Here is a 23,185-nt window from a genome sequence, read left to right on the forward strand (position 1 = left end):
TCCTTTGTGAGTTCAAGGATTCTAACAATCAATAACTTGTTATATATATTATCAAGTCAACAACTATATGAAGTTTCAAAAAAAGAAAAAACAAAACAAAAGTCAGCAACTATATTTACATCCACACATTTGAAAGATCCCCAAAAAGCCTTGTGGAAGGCTTTTATTCGATATACAAACAGACCTCCCCCGAGTGCATAAGCATCACATAATTCTTTAGGGTTGTTTGGTTTAAGAGATGAAAATTGGTAAAGTAATTGAATTGAATATGAAAATCTTGTATTCTCAAACACAAACTATGGTTCTCTTTTTCTCTTGTTCGTTGACTTTTTATTTTAAATATGGTTACTTAATTAGAACTAATCTACCAAAATCAGTACAACGAATTCTTTAATTAGAATAACTCAATAAATATTTCATTAAAATATATATTTAATTTAATTGTACAAATCAAAACTCATTAGATATATTAATTGGCTATTTTAGTAATAAATTGCTTATTTTAGTACAGTTTGATACTTAGTTAACTATTTTTTCCGATATATTCGATGATACTTATTACTAAAATTATGTAAAATTGTCATATTTAATTTCATAAATTAATATTTTTCATAAAATTTTAATATTATTTTCCACACAACACCAAATACAATCTTCATCAATTTCTGAATATCTATTTCCAAAACATAGTATTCCTTGACATCCTTTATCTCAGACATCTATAAAACCTTAAATTAAAAAGCTCTTAATTTCAACCCTTGCCTCCATTATCACTTAAATTTCATTTCAAATTCAATGAATCATTAAAACCTTATATAAAAGGCACATAGAAGAATTTAATCATGATCCTCTCCAATCTTGCCTCCCAAACAACATTCAAATGAAGCTAAGGAAGCTAAAATCACAAAACACCAGTACACGTTACTAATATGTCATACCATACGTATGTACCCACCCACATCATCTAAAGTAAAATGAAACCAAACCCATCTTGAACATTGAGGGGGGAATGGTAATATGAAATCTACAAAATAAAATAACTAAGTAATATGAAATCTACAAAACAAAATAACTAAGTGTAATTCTATCCACCATGGGAAGTGACTTCGTACAAGCCATCCTTCGTAACATATCCATTCCTACTCTCTACCGTTTTCTTCAATTTTTCTATCAGAAAATGCTAACAAATAATCAAGTTAACAAACTCAAGCTTCATCATCATGTCATGTAGCACCGTGAAGCATGTAGCATGTTAAGAAATAATCAAGTTAACAAACTCAAGCTTCATCACCATGTCAGGTAGCACCATGAAGGAAGTACAGACCAAAATCTTCATAACAATGGGGATACCAAAAAAAAACATTAAATTACAGGGATAAAGAACACAATAGTTGGGACATATGGATTGGATTAACTAAGAAACTGCTACTTATATTCAACGATACTGATGCAAATCAAACTTTACACTCATAAATAGAAAAACACTTGTGTATAAAAGCTGGTATCCAAACAGATGGAACCCATCAATAATTTTAGGATCTTTTACCATAGCCAATAATGCGATCAGGCATTGACTCCATTGAAAAAAAGGTCCGAGCATGCTAGGCCTTCGTATCAAATTTACCATAAGTTTCCCTGCTCAATATTTCAAAGTATCTAAGTCAGTCTGTGCACAACTTGACTAAACTTATGAAACAATTGTTTAACCCTATTACAAAAACATAAGAATATTAAATCGTGCCATCATGGAATCCCAACTTTATTATATTACAATGCCTAGGAAAAAATACCTTTTTAGTCCCTGAATTTTTTGGAATATGTATGTGCATTTGGTCCCTAAAGTTTTAAATTAGGGCATAGACCCAACATTGTGCTGGAGGAGGAAAACCCGCCAACAAGATTGTATTTGTGAATTTGAACAATAATTTGTTGTTTGAGGTTTTTAAGCATGTGGATGCCACATGGCAGCATGTGTGAGCAAGCAATGGCACAAATAGGGTTTGAAATCGAAATGTGAAACAAAGAGCGTTTTCTTCATTTTTCTCATGGGTTTTGTGTTCGCGTTCTCTGTTTTTTCAGGCTCCAATTGGGAATTTATTTTTCTTCTTTCTTTTGAGAAAAATTAAATATGAATCTAATCAACAAGCCACCTCATCAAATAAAAAATCAACTTCAACAAATCAGTTAATTTAAACAGGTTTGTTAATGAAGGAGACCTTTTAAACCTATTATTGAAAGCTTAATGACTAAATTGACTAATTTGAAACTTCAGGAACCAAACACACCTATTCTTGGACTAAAAAGGTATTTTTCCATATTGCCTAAATGTAACGACCCGAGTTTAGGAGGGATACATGAATGAACAGATATCACATCTGAATAAGAGAGGCTTAAAAGAATTGAAAGTTTCTACCTATACTAACAAGGTGCACCTTCCTTTTCGATGCCTCAATCATAAGAACTCTAAATTTAAGCGTGCTTTAGCTTGGAGCAATCGTATGTTGAGTGACCTCCTGGGAATTTTCCTAAGATGCATGTGAATGATGACAAAGCATGCTGAAATGAACCATATTGGTTTATGGGGACAACTTTCACTTCTAATAAGCATTCAATAAAGGAGGAAGGGGCATTCAAGGCAAGGGAGGAAGGGAGGATGACATAGCCAGGTCGCAGGGGACGTAGGGGAATGCCAGGATCATTAGGCACCGAATCCGGATTCCGAATCCTGGACCTGGGGCGTTACACTAAAAGTTCTAAGATCTGCAATCAGAATTAAAATGAGTTCCCGGTGAAATTTTAATTTAATCATGTCTATATATTTTTCACAAACGTTGGTAATGGCTTCTTACTTTTATTGTATGTTAACTTGGAAGAACACATATTCAATTATTTCCAAGGCTAAATATATGTTTTAATCCATGATGTTTGGGTGTTTTTTTCCAACTTATGTTTTTCCACCAACTCCAGAACTTTAAAGTAGGAAAGGTACCTTGCACATATTATCTCCGCAATGGTATTATTCTTTATTATTTGTGCTATTCTATTAAATCGCTCCTCGAGGATTTGGTAGAGATTGTGAATTCTCTTTTAAAAGAATCCAGTAATTTGGAATGAACATAATGTTAGGTACACTTAAGCATCTTGGAGAACCACACTATTGGCTATGGTAAAAGCCTGATCGCACCACCTCAATAGCTAGTTTTTGAGGTGGGAGTAGAGATGTCAACGGGGCGGGGTGGGGTTTCCCCATCCCCATCTCCACCCCCTGTTTTAATTACCATCCCCGCAAGGAAAAATTACCCGTTTAGTTTTTTTCAATTTATTTTTTTTAACAATTTATTTTAATTTATATTCAACCAAATAAAATTTCTAAATTTTTCTACATTAAATTTACACAACAAACTTCAATTAAACAAAACGTTATTGTTAAAAAAGAGAATAGGGAAGAGAAAAACATCAGGATTACGTGGAAACCCTAGTGCAGGGAGAAAAACCACGATATAAATTTTTTTCTTATTTGTTTTAAAACTGACATACTAAATACACAAGGACTCACTGTATAAATAGACAGTAGGGAACCCTAGGGGTCTTACACAATTACATAAATGCCCCTAGGTTAAAAACCCTATTTCCAACACTCCCCCTCAAGTTGGTGCATAGATATCAACAAGCCCCAACTTGCTTACACAATAATTAAAATTTTGTCTCAATAACCCTTTTGTAAGTACATCAGCAACTTGTTGACTCGAAGGAATATAAGGAGATGCATATGTTTCCACTGTCCAACCTCTCCTTAATATAGTGTTTGTCTATCCCACATGTTTAGTTCTGTCATGTTGAACTGGGTTGTTTGCAATACTGATGGCCACTTTATTATCACAAAAATAATTTCATTGGAAGCTCATTATCTTGCTGGAGATCTGATAATACTTTCTTCAACCAGATTTCTTCACAAATCCCTAGACTCATGGCCCGATACTCTGCCTCAGCACTACTTCTAGCAACAACTCCTTGTTTTTTACTTCTCCAGGTGACTAGATTTCCTCAGAGAAACATACAATATCCAGACATAGATCTTTATTAACAACAGACCCTACCCAGTCAGAATCAGTGTAAGCTTCAACAGATCATTTATCAGTTTTCCTGAACATTAGGCCTTTACCAGGAGTTCCTTTCAGATATCAAAGAATGCGTTCAACTGCTATCATATGATTCTCACAAGGAGCTTGCATGAACTGACTCAAAACACTTACTGCATAAGAAATATCTGGTCTTGTGTGAGACAAGTATATACAACTTCCCAACTAACCGCTGATACCTTTCTTTATTAACAGGAATTCCATCATTCTTATCACCGATTTTCGCATTGTATTCTACTGGCGTGTCAACAGGTTTACACCCAGTCATACCTGTTTCCTTTAGCAAGTCCAGTGTATATTTTCGTTGAGAAACTGATATACCCTCTTTTGAGCAAGCCACTTCCATTCCCGGAAAGTATCTTAGCTTCCCGAGGTCTTTAATTTCAAGCTCTCTAGCCATCTCTGTTTTCAGTCTTGTGACTTCTACATCATCCTCCCCAGATAAAACAATATCATCAACATAGACAATAAGAACAACTATTTTCCCTGATGTTGATCTTCTTACAAAAAGAGTGTGATCGAAATGTCCTTGAATATATTCCTGTGCTTTCACAAACGTCGTGAACCTGTCAAACTAGGCCCTTGGAGACTGTTTCAATCCGTATAGTGATTTCCTCAATCTACAAACTTTATTTTTAAATTGACTCTCAAACCCGGGAGGGGGACTCATATAGACTTCCTCCTCAAATTCCCCGTTCAAAAACGCATTTTTAACATCAAGCTGGTGTACGGGCCAATCTTTATTCACAGCTACTGACAAAAGCACTCGAATCGTGTTAAGTTTAGCCATAGGGGAAAACATCTCAGAATAATCTACTCCATATGTTTGGGTGAAACCTCTTACAACAAGTCTAGCCTTGTATCGGTCAATTGTCCCATCTGACTTGTACTTTATAGTAAACACCCATTTACATCCGACTGTTTTGTGCCCTTCAGGCAAAATCACCGGTTCCCAGGTTTTATTATTTTCCAGAGCTCTTATTTCTTCCATAACAACAGACCGCCATTCTGGTTTTTTCATTGCAACACTTATGTTATCTGGAACCACCTCAGTGTCCAAGCTAGTAGTAAAAGCCTTGAACTCGGATGTCAGATTACTATATGTCATGTAACTATGCATAGGATATTTAGTACATGAACGGGTACCTTTCCTCGGGGCTATAGGAAGATCAAGTGACGCATCACGTTCTTTCACATCTTCAGGCTTCTCACCATGATTTACTATCTGAGTATCAGATATTTCAGTAATATCTTCCACATCATCATTAGCACGGACCATTTCATCCTCCGTAGCTTCAATCATTTCATCCTCTACAGTTTCCCTTTCTATCACTCTCTTAGTATCATTGCTTCCTTCCCCCTTGTCATGCCTGCCTTCATCATTCTCCATATATAAATCAACATCATTAGGAATATACGTACCTGGATCTAATGACAGGTTTGACTCCTACACTGGAGCCGACAGTTCTGGTTCAACAGGTGACACTGCTTCCTTCCTGAGATTCTTCCTATAGTACGTTTTCCAAGGAACTTGATTGGTATGAAGAACCAGACTACCATCATGATCAGGACTAGGTTTATTAGACAAGGTTTGAATGGGCGCTGACTCTAAAGGAATAGCATAAAAGGACTAGTTAGTCTCTTCATTTATGTTCTCCCCCTGAAGATGACTAACAGGAAAGAACGATTGATCCTCGTGAAAGGTGACATCCATAGAGATATAGTACTTTCGAGATGACGGGTGATAGCACTTATATCCACGTTGATGGAGTGGATATCCAACAAAGACACACTTCTGAGTATGAGGAGAAAATTTCGTGCTGTTTGGACCATGGGAGTGAACAAAAGCAACACAACCAAAAACCCGAAGAGAAACATCAGAGATCAACCGGGTAGTAGGAAAAGACTCTTTAAGCAATTCTAAAGGGGTTTGAAGATGAAGAATACGAGAGGGCATCCGATTAATGAGGTGAGCAACAATAAGAACTGCATCTCCCCAAAGGTATGATGGAAGGGTGGCGGATAACATAAGAGATCGGGCTACTTCAACTAGATGCCGATTTTTACGCTCAGCTACTCCATTTTATTGCGGAGTGTAAGCACATGAGCTCTGGTGAACAATACCTTTAGAGTCGAGAAATTCTCTAAACGAGGTATAAAAGAATTCTCGTCCATTATCACTTCTTAAAATCCCAATCTTTGTTTTAAATTGAGTTTCGACAATTGTGTAAAATTGTTGGAAAACAGAGGACACTTCAGATTTATCAGTGAGCAAGAAAACCCAGGTGGGACTGGTGTGATCATCTATAAACATGACAAACCACCGTTTTCCCGTGGAAGTAGTAATTAGTAAGGGACCCCATACATCACTATGAACAAGAGAAAAAGGACTCGAGGGTTTATAAGGCTGAAAATGGAAAGAAACACGATGTTGCTTGGCACGAACACAAACATCACAATTAAAAAAAGTACTAACATTACGAAATAAATGATGAAATAAATATTTCATATATTGAAAATTCGGATGTCCTAAGCGAAAATGCCATAACATAACATCATTTTCAGAAACAAAGAAATTTAAAGACATAAACCCCGATTGGTGATCATTCCTAGAGGAAGCCTCGTCAGAAAGGAAGTAGAGTCCCCTATCGTGCCGGGCAGTGCCAATCGTCATCCCTGATTTCAGATCCTGAAATAAAACTGAATCAGGTGAGAAAATAGCCTTACACCTCAAATATCTTGTTAGTTTACTGATAGATAACAGATTATATGATATTTTAGGCACATGTAAGGTATCACGTAGAATTAAACCATGAAACGAAGAGATATTGCCCTTTCCTGCAACAGGGGCAAAAGATTCATCCGCAATTCGAATTCTCTCATTACCAACACTCGGATTATATGACATAAATAACTCTGAGGAACTCCTAAGATGATCAGTAGCCCCTGAATCCACAATCCATGGTTTTTTACCATTCACACTATTTAGGCCGAAAGAAGGAAAATTACCTGACTGTGCAATTGCACTCACCCCAACTGTACTTGAGCTGTTTTTACCGTCACTAGGAGATTTCTTCTGAGTTAGGTCATCTACTGAATCACTTGTCAGGGCACGATTAGATTTGTCATGAGACTGTCGACGCCTGCTATTTGGGAGCTTCCCGTGTAATTTCCAACATTGATCCTTCGTATGCCAAAGCAATGTTCACAAACGGGAGGAGGTTTCTTATCACCATCAGTACTGGACGGCTTGGCAACGAAAGCGGCTGCATCAGTAGTTGAGGTGGTATTANCACAAACGGGAGGAGGTTTCTTATCACCATCAGTACTGGACGGCTTGGCAACGAAAGCGGCTGCATCAGTAGTTGAGGTGGTATTATTCATGGCACACGACCGATCTTCCCGCCGTATTTCAGAACAGACTTCTCGAAGTGAAGGAATCGAGCGCTGGCCCAAGATCTGACTACAAACCCCATCAAACTTTGGATTTAATCTAGCCAAAAACACATAAACACGATCTGCTTCCTCAATCTTCAAATATTGGACCCCATCCTGTGGACAATTCCAGACAATTTCTCTACACAAGTCCATTTCTTGCCACAGCATCAATAGTTTGTTAAAATAAGAGGTAACATACATAAACCCTTGTTTGGATTCACATCCAACATACATAAACACCGAGAGGCATTCTGTCGTTTAGAATATAGATCTTGCGTCGCCTCCCAGATATCCTTTGCTGTGGCAACATATAATAGCGATCTTCCTATCTGGGGTTCCATACTGTTCATCAAGACAAACCGTAACAACGAATCTTCTCCTTTCCAAATTCGTTCTTGTGGATCATCTGGGGCCGGCTTTAGAATTTTCCCTGTCAAATATCCAAACTTGTGACGCCCTTCCAAGGCCATCCGAATCGATTGAGACCAAGAAAAATAGTTCTGGCCATTTAATTTTTCTCCGACAATAAATCATGCGGAGGCAGGAAACGTTAGGCACTATAGGTAATGAATTTACCGAATTTTCTGAATAAACCAGTTGAGGATTTGCACCGAACATCGTATCCAAATCAGAAATCTGCTGTTGCAGGTAAGCCAACCGTTGTCTCACATCGTCTGGGTAACGAACTGAACCACAATTGATTGGAACAGGTGTTGGTTGCTCGAGACCTCGATTGTTGGATGTGAAAAAACCATCGGGTCGGCTTTTGAAGGAAACTGGATCGTCGGGTCGGGCTGGATGGTCTGAAAGTGGATCAGTTGGCGCAAAAAACTGGACAGATGAATTTTCGGGTCGGACGTGGGTCGGATCGCGGGTCGAAATTAAGGACTGCACTTTCAGGTCGGGACAGGCGTGGGTCGGATCACGGGTCGGAATTGAAGGCTGCGTTCTCGGGTCGGGCCTGGCGTGGACTGGGTCGGGTCGGTCAGAATTAAAATCAACATACCGGCTGGTCTGCCCGGGTTCAACTCGAACCGGTCCGGTTTGCTCCAGACCGATACTAACCCTAATCAGATCACACTTCTGCTCTTCGCCCCCAATACTTCTCCCTCTACTTTGATCGTGACCGCCGACAATCAACCCATCCTCGCAGCCAGTCTATTCTTCACGTCTGAGACCGCCGACAACTCTGCCATGATCGTGATTGCTCCGATCGTGAATCGATGGTTCCTCGCGACCGGCTCCAGCTCCAATCGGATTCTGACTGGTTTCGGAATGGTGATACCCGATTGACTGAGGGCGATTTTCCAAGGATTGTACCTAAACGACAGATATTAATTCTGGTAGGGCATCCTAAAAACATTCCTTTACCGCTGCTCGGATTGCCGTTCTCATGTCAAAACTTGAAGACCCATCACCAGAGGAGGATTGAGGTTGATTCTCTTCCATAACGGCTAGGTTTTCATCACCGTGCTCTGATACCATGTTAAAAAAGAGAGTAGGGAAGAGAAAAACAACAGGATTACGTGGAAACCCTAGTGCAGGGAAAAAAACCACGATATAAAGTCTTTTTCTTATTTGTTTTAAAACTGATATACTAAATACACAGGGACTCACTAATAAATAGACAGTAGGAAACCCTAGGGGTCTTGCACAATTACATAAATGCCCCTAGGTTAAAAACCCTATTTCCAACAATTATAAAATCTTCGGCTAAAAACAATAATATTTAACATTCAATGCATAAAAGATATAATTAAAATTTTAGTTTCCATAATAAGTAAGCTTAAAAACAAATTTAATGTGTGTGTGTATATATATATGTGTGTGTGTGGGGGTGGGTGTGCGCGCGTCTAATTAGGGATTCCCCAGACCCCTCAAGTTAAGTGAACATCTAGGTGGGAGAGCCATTAATTACAACAAATAGGTTGCAATGGAGGATACCTTATATGCACTTGTGTCGGAATTGCTTGGTCACCTCCTCATGCATTGTCTATTTGCATCCCGTTTTTGGATCATTGTTTTGGAAGCTTTTGGATGGCCTATGCCGTTTCCAAACAATGCTTATGGTCTCCTAGCATCTGCTTTTGTGGGTCATTTTTTTGTGATTTTATGAAGATTTTATGGCTAGCTCTCCACCGTTTCTTTTTGTGTAAAAATCAGTACCCCTTTGCCCTTTGTAGCTTATCATCATATTTAATTTTCAATTAGAGATTTTAGATGCAACTTTCTTTAGATGTTTGGACTTTTACTCCTCTATTTTTCATCAATGAAATAATTTTGTAAATAAAATTTAAAAAAGAGAGAGAGGGAGAGAGAGAGAGAGGAGGAGGAGGAGAAGAAACAAAAAGAGATGAAAAACTCAACTCACAAAGAAGAGAATATAGTAAATCAAATCTCTACTCAACCAACCTCGCAGATCAAAATTGTTTAATTGCTTGCAGCCGAAATATCAGTGATTTTTCCTACGGCAACTGTCTTCCCTACAAACAGAAAGAATACAATAGATATAACTATAAGATTGTGATAACAAAGATTAGCCTAAATGAATTCATAAAAATAAGGAAACTTATATTTGTCACCTTCAGTACGAAGTGTAAATCTCCCAAGCTGAGGAACATCAGAAAACTTCTCGATGCAGATCAAGTTATTGACCTGCAAGGTACCAACCGGATGCTAATCATTAACTATGCGACTTGATATAACTAATTCTACAGTAACCAATCAATAAATTGTTTAGCAATAAGAAGCACAAACACAATGAAAGATCAATTTCTAAAAGTTCAGTCAATACTGCACCCACGATCTCTTAAAATGCATTTTATTTTTCAAGGTTTTTATATTTCGAAGTTACGGCTTTTTGCTTTTTTAATTTAAACCTTTTACGTTGGAGGGATTAACGAGTGAGCTCTAATGTTTTTCCAAAAAATTTTCAAGCATGTACTAGGCATGTCCCTGACATGTCTAAGAGAAGTTATTCTAAGAAAAAGGGCAATTGAAAATATAGCAATCAAGCCCAAAGTATTGGTAAATATAGCACAATACAAAAGAATTTGCAAATATAGCACAATTTACATCCAATGTCCAAAAGGCTCAATCAGAGTCTATCGCAGATCGATTTTGCTATCGGTAATAAAAATGTATAAGTGATATACTTTTATCAATGATAGACTCGTATTAGTGAAACTTCAATCAACGATAGCAAAATCTCTTAGTGATTGACTTGATCTCTATCATCGATAACAAAATTTACCAGTGATAAAAGTTTATTATTGATAACCTCATACTAACGATAGAGTCCATCACTGATACTTTATCACAAATAGGCTCTATCGGTGACATGAGGTCATCATTAATAGACTATCAATGGTTAGAGTTTATGACTTATAGACTTTATTTAAACCCTATCAACAATAGCCAATGATAGATATCAATAAGCATATATAGATCTATCACTTATATAGAAGGCTATCATTGATAAGACTTTTATTACATACTTTTAAGTTTCAATCATTGATAGTTTAGTCGTAGTTTAGTTTATTTTACAAATTATTATAAATAAATTAATTACAAAAATAAATAGACTTCAAAGACTATTAGTGATACGAGTGTATCACTCAATTAATACGAGACTATCAATAATAAACTCATACCACTTTGCTGAGAAGAGTTTACCAATGATAGACTCGTATCATTAAAAATAGTGATAATTCCACCATATTAGTGAATTCCTATAAAACCACCCAAGAAGGGAGAGGGAGAGGGAGAGGGAGATTAAAGTGAAAACCCAATTTCAATCAATGATAATGCGTGATTTTATTCCAAATAAGGATATAATTGGAATAAAGATAAAATAAATTATGAGATTGGTGAAAATCTCTATATTTGCATTTCTTTTAAAATGCTGCTATATACTTAATTATAAACTCTAAGAGTGCTACCTATTGTAATTGCCTAAGAAAAAAACATATTTAAAGCCTGAAAAAGATCCCTACTATTCCATTCGGCACAGGGTTTACAATATTATTATAAAAAACATTAACATTTGCCATAAAAATATCTCGTACTTCCTTAAACATTTTCAAAATTCCAAAATAACTTATCCAGGCAAAGTTTTGTCTAGAACATGATGACACTCAAAATATTTCAGTCAGCCTAGGGCAAGACATTCCAAGCCTTGACTTGACTTATATCAAATGCTGGGTAAGAAATTGAACCTGGATGCGGCACAAAATAACTGCACCATTCTTCACAAAGAGAACTTTCTTTTTCATAGGTTTCCTGGTCTTCGGATCAATCTGCTGTAGCAGCTCTATGATCTCACATTCTTCAACAACAGCATGAATGTGAAGTACGGCCTTATATCCAGCTGTAAATATTGCCTAAAGCAGTTGTAAGACTTAGTTTACAATTTTGAATCACCAAAGGAGGAAAGAAAAATTAAGCTTGAATCATAAGCTTTAGGAAGTGACAGAAGACGATGTTAACAAGTTCAAAATTATCACTCACATTATCCAGCAGCTCAAGAATCTGCAACTGTGCAACAAACTCTGAAACAGAGGGTATTGGTTTTGCTGCAAATTTTTTTGGAGGGGGTGCAGCATTAGTGAGAAGAATGGGCAACAAAATAGTATGGAAGATCATATTGTTCAGGAAAATGGAATTATAGGGAATTAAAAATGACAATAACACAGTAATTGTCTAATCACCATCCTATTAGAAGCATCAAAGTTAATCCTGTAATATAATAGGTTATCCATAAATAGTGGTATACTACGGAGGGTTCTAGATTTTCAAGTCTATCCTCCAACATAAAACGCATGAGTATAGAGATAGAATGACAGATTTTGAAATATTACGAATTATTGATTATTAATGAAGAAAAAGCTCCAAACATATTTAGAAGGCATGCAACTTTTGATAGCAAGACAATAATTTCATAGCAGATGAGAATCTTGAAGGGAAAACTGGAGCACCTTTACAAGATACATTTCTCGTGTCAATGTGAGTCAAGACTGCAATTATTGGTTTAAAAGGTAAATAACTGGTGGTAGGAGCACTCCCCTTCACTATGGGCAAACGATATCTAAACATAACCTGACTGCTTCACCCATTCTGGAATTCTTTAATATCATTTTAATATTTTAAAACAGTGCTTCCTCTCTTTTACTGAAATCCGGTCCAGTGTAAATTTCTTAATAGTATGCCTTGGGCCAATGTTGAGATCAAGTTACCCTTGGAATAGCTTTACAGATGGGCGTTGAGTTTAACTAAAAGAGTAAAAACTTGAATGGAAAATAGTGATTATGATTATACGCTATTATACCATCAAGGTCAATTCAAGAATAGCCAATAGCCCAAACTTTAGAATAGTCCAAAAATTCCTTTTTGATGTGACCCGATAGAATGTAATTCACTGTCCAATGTGCCCAATACTATCCTCACATCTTAGGATGTTTTAAGTTGTATGGCTGTACCTTCATCAAAATGAGATAGCTAATTTGCATTGCACTTAAATTACAACTAATTTCATGATTGATCATCATTAAACTTGATTCTGGGGAAGGAAAAATATCAATCATCATAGACCTCAACCATGTATACTCAAACAATAAAGAAACACCGGGAGAAAAACAGAGCCATACCAATGCTGGACAGTACAAACCCAGACATTATATCTTCTTCTTCAATTCCAGATATTCTAACACGAAGATTTTCCCCAGGTCCTGCACTCCTAACTTTATTTTCATCACAAATCACAGCAGCAACTTTCACCTGAATCTGTACGTGCATTAAAATCCCAATCCCAATTGTAAGACAAAAGGCAGAAAGTTGAAAAAAGAACGCAAAAAAGGGTGAAAATAATAAATAAGTTCTCTAGTTAGTACCTTATTTGGCATTACTAATAAGGAATCACCCTCACGAACAGTGCCAGATTCAACTTTACCCATAACAGTTGTTCCCATATCCTTGAACTTGTCAATGATAGGCATCCTACAAGTTAAATATCAATTATTTGCATTAACTAATCAGAACAGCACCCTATAGAAGGTGTTAACAAATTTACAAATGTGCAAGAAAAAACATGTACTTGTGGAAACTTCGGGTGCCTTTATACAGCTTGATTTGGTGTTTGGGTTTAGTTAGTACTCATAGATTTAAATTTAGACAATGTTTTGTTCGAGAGTACTTTCTTTGTTGGTTTTTCTGTGATTTATTGGTTGGTTGGTGAGAAACTTTTCCATTTGAATTCGAAAAGGTATTTATTTCACAATCTATTCAAATTCAACAATAGAATGAAATTAGAAGTTAAGGTTACATCGAGTAAATGAGTTGTTTATACGAAACCCCGCTTTCATTGAGAAGAAATGAAAGAGTTCAACGAGCATACAAAAAGATAATGTTATAAAAGAGTCAAAGTAAACCAAAAAGAGGTTCCAATCTAGCAAAATAAGCCTAAAGGAAAATTACAATAATCCTTATGCACAGCAGCTCAAAAAGTGACCTGAAACTTCAAAAGGTACCAAATCTCTCCAAGTTAAGTATTACTGTAAATATGAAGTTTCTCAAAATAAGATTAGTATGAAGTCTTCTTTGTAAATTTGGAAGTTCTAAGACAAAAGCAGCTTGGGACTAAAAAATTCTTAAAACTAATTACAAGCGAAGTGAAGTAGACACCATATCAAGTGTAAGATAGATAATCCATATAATAGGATGTCAGGAATTTGCGGCAAGAGTTTTAGAGGGTGGAAGTATTCACCTAAATGGATCTTTTGGATTTCTAGGTGGACCTTCAATTGTATCAAGGATTTCAAAGAAGCACGGACCATTCCACCATGGGCATACTTTCTTATCCACTCTTGTTTTCATATTAACACCATGAAGACCAGATATAGGTAAAAACTGGACATCTGCAAATAGAAACAGTTATGGGACAACGTAACTAATCAACAATTTGTATCTCCAAAATTAATAATCAACATTGACAAACAAGAAAAGGAACATGGAGTCCTGTACGTCAACAACTTCAAATCATGTCAATAAATTGGAAGCCCACCATAAATGAGCTAAGTATGTGACTTTATTGTCCTAAAAGTTATGGATTTTTTTTTTCACTACAGCCATGAATGAGCACGCTATACACACAATATCCATTAAAACATTAATTCTTAAAATCATGTTGATATCTTTCATCTAACTCGATCAGTTACTAAAAAGTTGATTAAACTTAATTGAAAAAGAAAAATTGGAAAAACGCTCCAAAAAAAAAATCCAAAAGACACCTTCTACACAATCATGACCTTAAGAAATTGCACGAAAAATATTGATCAATAAAGCTACAAAGAGAGAAGAAAAATTAAATAAGAAAGAAAATAACAGACAGAATAACACATATTGCTGTACAGGGGATAACTTTACAGTACCTTTCTTTACATTGTAACCAGAAGACTTCAAGAAGGGTGCCATCTTAGTCTCTATCTCATCATACCTGTAGACAGCTCCCAACAAAGTAAGTGACCAGACCAGATGACAAAATAGGGGGCCATACGGGGCCAAGGGAAAGGAGGTTAGAAACACCTTTCTTTCGACCATTTTACTGTGGGTTCATCCATCTTATTCACTACAACAAGAAGCTTAGCAACACCCAAAGTTTTTGCCAGCAAAACATGCTCACGAGTCTGTCCACCTCTCTCATACCCAGTTTCAAATTCTCCTTTCCTAGCAGAAATTACCTTGAAACATTGAAATCAAAAGAAAATGAGACAAGTAGGCAGATACAAACACACAGTGGCAATAAAGGTACCAGAATGCCAAGGCACGGAAAACTAGGAAGGGTAATAACTCACCAGAACCCCTATATCAGCTTGAGATGCCCCACTGATCATATTTGGGACATAACTTTTGTGACCCTGAATCAGGACGGAAGAAAAACATGAAAATGCACACACACCATAAATCACACAGATTATACATAATTAAGCAAACAGAGGAACATTAAAGGGAAAGAGAAGATAGAACAGAAATAAGAGCATATATGTAATGTCTTAGAACAGTAATTACTATTTTTCATGCCTCTCAAAACTGCTTGCAAAACAATGCAATTTAAAGAAGAGTCGCCCTCCTAGAGTTGTAAAAGGGAAGACGTAATCACTATTCCTTCTAAGAAAGGTAAGAGACAATGAATTTAGAGAGATGCAACGTAATTATGAAATTTTTATATCCTCTGTAGCAACAGAAAAAAAAATGTGTCCAGGAGGGCATTGGCCTTTAAATCAATACAAAGAGGAATATTGATCATAGAAGAAAACAAATTCAGTTATTCACAGCCAATTCCAACACTAATCAAAAGTGATGAGACATAATTTGATAACTTGAACGTGTTCACTACATGGAGTTGTCCCCCTTTGTAATTTCATATTATCGGTGAAATTTTTTCTTAATAAAAAAAGAATTAACTAAATAATATTTACTATAAAACCAACTGACATCTGAGGCTAATCCGTTGCATCAAAATGACATGTAAAAACCGTGAAGATAGTATGGCTAAGGGCAACAAGTATAGAAATAAACAAAATCATCTATTTAACATTATGGCCCAGGTCACTACTATTCCTAAATATTAAGGGTTATAGCACACAAAGTTATGTTTCTAGTGACATCTACAAGCATTATGGAAATATATAAATACATCTACTAACCGGAGCATCCAAAATCGTAAACCTTGTGGTCTCAGTTTCAAAATGCGCTCTTCCCACTTCAACAGTTTTCCCCTACAATCAGCAAAAAGAAAATTAATTAGTAATATAATAACATGGAAACTTCTGGCCATTAGTATTCATCTTAAACTTACAAGGAGAATAAAATATAGGCATTCAGCCATGAGAGATATAACAAGGCAAGAACATGTGGAGTACATAATATTTTTAGAACCAAACTATACATCATTATGACTCGATAAAGAAAGAGTTCAATAAAAAAAAATCATACCTTAACTCTCTCCTCTTCATTTGTGTCCATTATATACGCCATGTACCTAGTAGAAATAATAAGAAATAAGAAGAGAATAAAATAAAGTTGCATTACATATTGTACAAATAACAAACAGATAGTGTTTGGGACAATAAGAATTCCACTAAACATAATTGTCTAAAGAGACATCATAAGAAATGGAGTTCACCTAGAACCATGAAGTATGAATGGCTAAACAAACTTTAACTTAATCTACTTTTTTTATGAGAACTTAATTTCCGTTTTAGATAAGGGATTGGCCTTTTGCAAAATCCACTAAAATTTGTTTCCCTATAATAAATGAAGCCTGAACATGCATGATTCAGTGACCAGCCAACTTAAGATTAAATTGAAGAACTGGAATTAGATAAACAATATTTATGTCAAAACAGTAAGTTAAAATCAGGAAGTGAATCTTACCAGCTTTCTCTGCTTTTATCTTTTGCTTCTTTTTCATACTTTTGGATTGTACGCTCATCAACCTGGTTGCTGAGGAAAAGTATCTGGCCTCCAATTGTAGACTTACCAGCATCTATGGATTTTGATTTGAATGAATATTTTATGTGAAAGAAAGGAATAAAAAAAAACAATTGAAAGGAGATTTCTTAGGTATAAACAGTATGCAAACAAGTGATAAACAAACTAAGTTCCATAAGAATCCTGAAACACGGAACTTCAAAGGTATATGAATATGAGACTCATCATGCTAAACACTGACCAGTCACCAAATGAATAAACTCGATGTTCTATCATTCAGAATGTAACATATTGCAACACATGGAACCTGCCAAATAGTTTACTTACCAACATGACCAATGAAGACGACATTCAAGTGTCTTTTGCGAGGCAACTCCAAATCCCCTTCATCTTCATTTTCATCAGCCAGAGGAACTTCCTTCTCCTTAGCAGATATGTTCTCCTTCACTGTAAAAGTAACTCGGTTGTTCATTCACACAATACAGGAACTATGAATTCAAGTGCTTATACAAACAAATATAGCTCAACTAATATTAAAGAAATATTCTTAACGCAAGCAAGTCCAGCTGAGGCGCTGAAATTAAAATAGAAATATGGTTCACCATCACCTTGTCCTTCAAGGTGGATAGCTTGGGCTTGTTGGGGACGGTCCTCTGTCATCAAATCCAAAATTAACATACTAAAGCCCTCAAAAAAGTAATTTAAGATTGTGTTCTTGGAGTAGCTGATATACATCAGTTCTCCCATCAAATATATTGATATGATTGAAAGCAGAATAGTTACTCACATCAGCAAACAGTCTATCAATCATAAAAACAATATTCAAGAAACTCCAACATGGGCATACGATAACTATGAGATTAAAAAAATCAATTAATATTCCTATATTTGAAATAACACAAAGTGCGGTAAGTTGCATGTTAATATACCAAAAGCAGATGAAATAATCCACAATTTCAGACGTATGACAAGCTAAAATAAATCAAGAAGGGTTAATTAAAATCAAATAATGATGATGATGATTATGAAATAATATTAAAATATTAACATGACCACGGAAAACTTCAATATACAATTCATTTAGATTTCCATTGAAAAAAAAAAACATACACAATTAAATAACAGTTAAAGACAAACCTTTTATTCAGAATTTTTAGATTCAATATTGGCAACAACTTACAACCCATAAATCATTCCTAATTTACTGGAAGTTAACATTTATTGCCAAACAAGTTGTGATATTTTAAACGCAAGAGAAAAACATTACAACGACTAGTAAATTGACCAACCTTCTTCCATCTGATCGGACTTCACAATTTCTTCAGTCTTTGCATCTGGATTACGAACTCCATTACTAACTTCGAAGAAGAAACAGGGAAGAGCCAGAGAGAGAATTCGATGACTTTAGTAAATTGACTGACCTTCTTCCAGATTATCGGATTTCACAACTTCCTCCATCTTTGAATCTGGATTAGGAACCCCATTAACATCTTCGGTAAAGTTCCGAGCAGGGCAGAGTCAAGAAGATACACAAAAATTAGGTAAACAGCAAATCACTAGGGTCTTGTGTAGGAATAGTTTAAAATGAACAAGAATGATAATCTGCTGAATTTACTGTACCTGGTGGATCAAGTTCTAGTGCACGAATGTCCTCCTCGATATCTATCAATTTCAGAAATACTAAGTTATAGCCAAAACAACTCATAAGTTACATAAGGATCTGACACGATCTTATTTTACTAACAAATTCATCCTGAAGGCATATAAGGTAGTTTGGCTCCATTAATTGTTTGTACTACTAGATGCAGGAAGAAGATAAGCATGAAACTTGAGGAGATTGATATTCCATGTCAATCCAAATATTAGCTTCATTTGATCGATAAGAGATAAAATATTTGGATGAGCAAAACTAATCCTAGTTATTAACATTCAACGCGTAGTCAGATACTAAAATCTTGATTAATCATGAACCAGAAAAAAAATTAAAAATAATAATAAAACTATAGATTCCGCGTAAGCTAGCAAAGCGGGAAAAATCAATGGTGTCGAAGAATCAAGAATTCCATTCGGTATTGAATTAAACAACGAGATAAATTAAGCAAAATGAACAGATCCCACGCCATGACTTCTGGAAACCATGCAATATTTGAAGTTAGACGGCTAGTTACAGGGATGGTGAGGGAAGTGACAAACAATCGAAAACGAGAGGAGATGTGAGATTCATACCCATGGAACTGTGGCCGTAAGCTGCGAAGAAGTAAGTCTAGGGTTTCTCGTAGCGTAGTGAGCAGGAAGAAAGCTTCACGAGGTAAGATGAAGCTGCAATGGGCTTATGGTACAGATGTTTATATCTGATTGATTCTCTGTCTGTGGCCCAACGAACCCGGTTCATCTAAACCGCTGCGTGGGTTCAAATAGTTTTTTGTTCCGTAGTGATTCATATTCTAATTTCCTCCATATTAGTTGATAATACATTATTATTAATTTATTTATGAACCTAAGTTAAAGAATATTATGAACATTGTATATAAGATATATAAATCATTTTAGTTCACCGAAACAAAATCACAAATAATGTATATCATTTATCAACGATGATCATTCGCACTAATCATCGAGACCACTTACTTAATATTTAATATCAGACAAATTTTATTGGCAACCAAATTGAACATTCGACCTTTAGAGAGGAATGTCGTACCAATTACTATGAGCTAACTTAATTTTTGCTTTGATACTTTATAAATAGATATATAGAAATGGTTTTGTGTGGTTGGAATCATTTATTTTTCATTTTCTAAGATTCTAGGCTCCCTCTTGCCTTTTTTTTCATGTCACGTATCTTTTGGTCACTAACACATTTGTATACCAATTGAATTACACTATGATAATATCAACAATTATTAATGTTATTTTAATATTTTATACGTAAATGGTTTAATTTATGTTCATATTCACAATATTAATACATCAAGCACATGCATCTAACTCTCAATGTTATTTTATATATATATATATATTCCACTTGTATTATAAGTATTTATTATTTTAGGATTACAAATTAGAGTCGATTGCATATATCGCACCCATGCAAAAGTGTTGGTAGATATAGCATAATGTAAAAGAATTTGCAAAAATAGCAAAATTTAGATTCAGCTCTCGAAATCTACTAGTGATAGATAAAGCCTATCACCAATTGATTTTGACTATGTCTACAATTTTTAAAAAATGTTGTTATACACTCAATTATTAGTCTTAATAGTACTAAACCTGCTCAAAATAGAGTGACATTTTAGGATAATAACTAAACAAACTTTTCCTTCAAAAATGGCCAAATGGCTAATTCGGATATTATTTAAAATGCAAAAATGAACCAAGAATATTTCCACGGTCAACTCTATATAAATATAGTTAAAATAAATTATAATAAACTAAATCACCTCAAATCTCATCAACTTTCATCTTGGACATACGTATTATGAAGCAAGCAGGAAAATAAAACTGTTAAAAGTCAAATAGTATATAGACAACTTTTTAAAAAACAACACTAAGATAAATCTATCCCAGGGCTACAAAATCTAAAAATCATAATTATAGATTAATGGTTTGGAAACTATCAAACTATACCTCAACTAACTGATTTTCAACGATAAAATTAACGTTATCACAAGGCATGTTTAGTTAAACCTAACTCAAAATTTAGGCACATAATGAGTAAATATATTGAATTCAAAATAGTTATCAAATGAAGTCGGCCTCATATTAAGTTCAACAGATATCTTCTACTCATAAACAGTTAAAATATTCACAGCATGTTGTCACACATATTAAAAGCGACTTCAATATTTATTAGTACGAGTCATGCAAATACATTGTATTAGCTAGAATCTTCATTATTTTTTTTTTGTCACACACCTTATGCTAAAAATAATTTAGATCCCACATAAATATCTTGTAACAGCTAAAAAACAACTTGTCACACCCCTCTATGAATTACCCTTTCAACCCGAGGAGGGACGTGGAGACAACAGGGACCATCTTCTTAATAGTACCTATTGCCTGACTTACTTACACGTAACTTGGAAACCCATAATATTATCATTGTAGAAAACACATTATGCCTACAAATGCATGCAACTTTTTCTATTAACTCACTAGTATTAAGGATTGTGTCATAAATCTCAAGGTCTATAATGTATAAATGAAATTCATTTATTTAATAAAATTAGAAGTTATTTTATCTGACATTTAAATTTGTGTAACTCAATTCAATAAACTAAGACCGAGGTTATTTTATGTAATTTAAACATATATGTGGTTGACCTATAGGTAGATCAAGTTTAAGTAATAACCTTAGTGGTATGTAGTATATGAATGAGTTTTGGTGTCTTATCCTTGTGACACTATAAATACGGCTCACTTTGTATTGCAATAGTTGTAAAGTGTTACAAATGATTTGATCCTAATCATTCATGTGGAGACATACGAGTGAATGTAACCTAAGAGTTTGTATAAGACCGGACTTTGAAATGATTGATTTTTCTTTATAACGATGTTAATTGAATATGTTGGGATTGGTGTCCTGTATCTCTTTGTTCTCGTAGTTTGTAAATATAAACATTTTGTTATTAATAAAATAAAAGTTATTTTATTTGTGCATTAGCTTAATCCAATAAAGTAAGATCTAATGTTATTTTATGTAACTTAAATATATATATGACTGATATATAGGTAGATCATGTTTAAGTAGTAACCTAAATGGTCTGTAGTATATGGATAATGTTGGGTGTCTTATCCTGGTGACATTATGTATACAACCCACTCTGTAATTATTACAATTGTTGATTACAAACGATTTGATCTTGATCGTTCATGTGGAGGCATGTGAGTAGGGGTATCTCATACAAAGACTTTGTATAAGACCGGACCATGAAATGATTAGACTCTCTTTATAATACCGTTACTTGAAGAGATTAATATTTCAATAGAATGACCATGGGTGACTTGACCTTAATCATAAGTGAGTTATGAATCATTATTTTCTATGGGGGCAATCATTTGATTTGTATGGGTGAGAGTAGCCAAATTGGCCGACTCAATGTGTCTACCATTTTAGGGATTTGTTTGTACAGGGAGCTGGGAACATAACTACACAAGATGAAAATCACTCGTTCTCAGTTTTAAGATAAGTAAATGAATTGTTCCCTTAAGGGCTAATTCCGAGTCTTGAATAATGAGGGTCCACATCCTTTCACTGATCAGATAGTGGTTTAGTTTATAGTTGGACTGTAACTAATTGTTCATTAGAGGAATCAAGTGATACTTAAGGAGTTAGATGTAACTACAGACGGTAATTTGACCAAGTTGTAGTTACAAACAACTCGTGACGGGTCGACGTACTGTTGATTGGCTATATCCATGGACACAGACATATATCTACAATACGGAAAGTGTAGTTGTCGATCTTTAATGGAGTGTTTGGCAGTTAATGAATGTTGGCTAATTAATCAAATAGTTTAATTAATTAATATCGTATCATTGGAGCTTCTAATTTGTAGGTTCATTATATGTCCCTGCTAGCTCACTAAGGGTAAACCAAAGAATACATGGTTTTGGTATAATTTGAAATGTTCGGATTATTTAATGGAAATTTTATATTGATATAATTAATATAAAGTACAGTGTATATTGATACATCATAGTTAATTATGAATGTGATTTATAATTGATACTATGTATAAGGCAATTAATAAAATGTATATTGATACATTATAGTTAATCATGAATATGATTCGTAATTAATAAGAGAGATAAATATTTGAATAAGATTCAAATTAAGATAATATATATTGATACATTATAATACATAGTTAACTATAAATATGATTTAGAGTATTGTATAATATATGAATGTGATTCATATAAATACTATAGATTAAAATCAATATGAATAGAATTCGTATTAAAACTATAGGTTATGTGAGATGGATGTTGTTTGAATGTGATTCAAATGAAATTAAATATATGATAATTATCAATTAATTATTATACATATATATATATATATATATATATATATATATTATATATAAATATATATTTAGTTATATATGTATGTATGT

General features: G+C 34.7%; 1 protein-coding gene across 5 annotated transcripts; it reads right to left on the reverse strand.

Moving 5' to 3' along the window:
* Nucleotides 1–1,188: 1,188 nt before the first annotated feature.
* Nucleotides 1,189–19,404, reverse strand: LOC120083168 (eukaryotic peptide chain release factor GTP-binding subunit ERF3A). Of its 5 annotated transcripts, none has more exons than XR_005483378.1 (21): nucleotides 19,290–19,404; nucleotides 18,684–18,725; nucleotides 18,485–18,553; nucleotides 18,353–18,397; nucleotides 17,672–17,716; nucleotides 17,391–17,510; nucleotides 17,007–17,118; nucleotides 16,566–16,611; nucleotides 16,277–16,348; nucleotides 15,425–15,487; nucleotides 15,156–15,310; nucleotides 15,002–15,066; nucleotides 14,338–14,488; nucleotides 13,466–13,571; nucleotides 13,223–13,358; nucleotides 12,087–12,151; nucleotides 11,795–11,959; nucleotides 10,160–10,232; nucleotides 9,990–10,060; nucleotides 6,749–6,828; nucleotides 1,189–1,635 (listed from the first exon to the last, which is right to left on the reverse strand). XR_005483378.1 is itself a non-coding variant. In XM_039038776.1 (20 exons), exons 1-19 carry the CDS (start codon nucleotides 19,291–19,293, stop codon nucleotides 10,008–10,010), a joined length of 1,587 nt encoding a protein of 528 aa, XP_038894704.1. In that variant the 5' UTR covers nucleotides 19,294–19,404; the 3' UTR covers nucleotides 1,189–1,635; nucleotides 9,990–10,007. The 5 variants fall into 5 exon arrangements, 3 of the variants coding, with proteins under 3 accessions (XP_038894704.1, XP_038894706.1, XP_038894707.1); XR_005483377.1 differs by having other exon boundaries at nucleotides 6,731–6,828; XM_039038776.1 differs by lacking the exon at nucleotides 6,749–6,828.
* Nucleotides 19,405–23,185: the final 3,781 nt, after the last annotated feature.

This window comes from Benincasa hispida, chromosome 8 (assembly GCF_009727055.1).
Source record: "Benincasa hispida cultivar B227 chromosome 8, ASM972705v1, whole genome shotgun sequence".
NCBI classification, from domain to species: domain Eukaryota; kingdom Viridiplantae; phylum Streptophyta; class Magnoliopsida; order Cucurbitales; family Cucurbitaceae; genus Benincasa; species Benincasa hispida.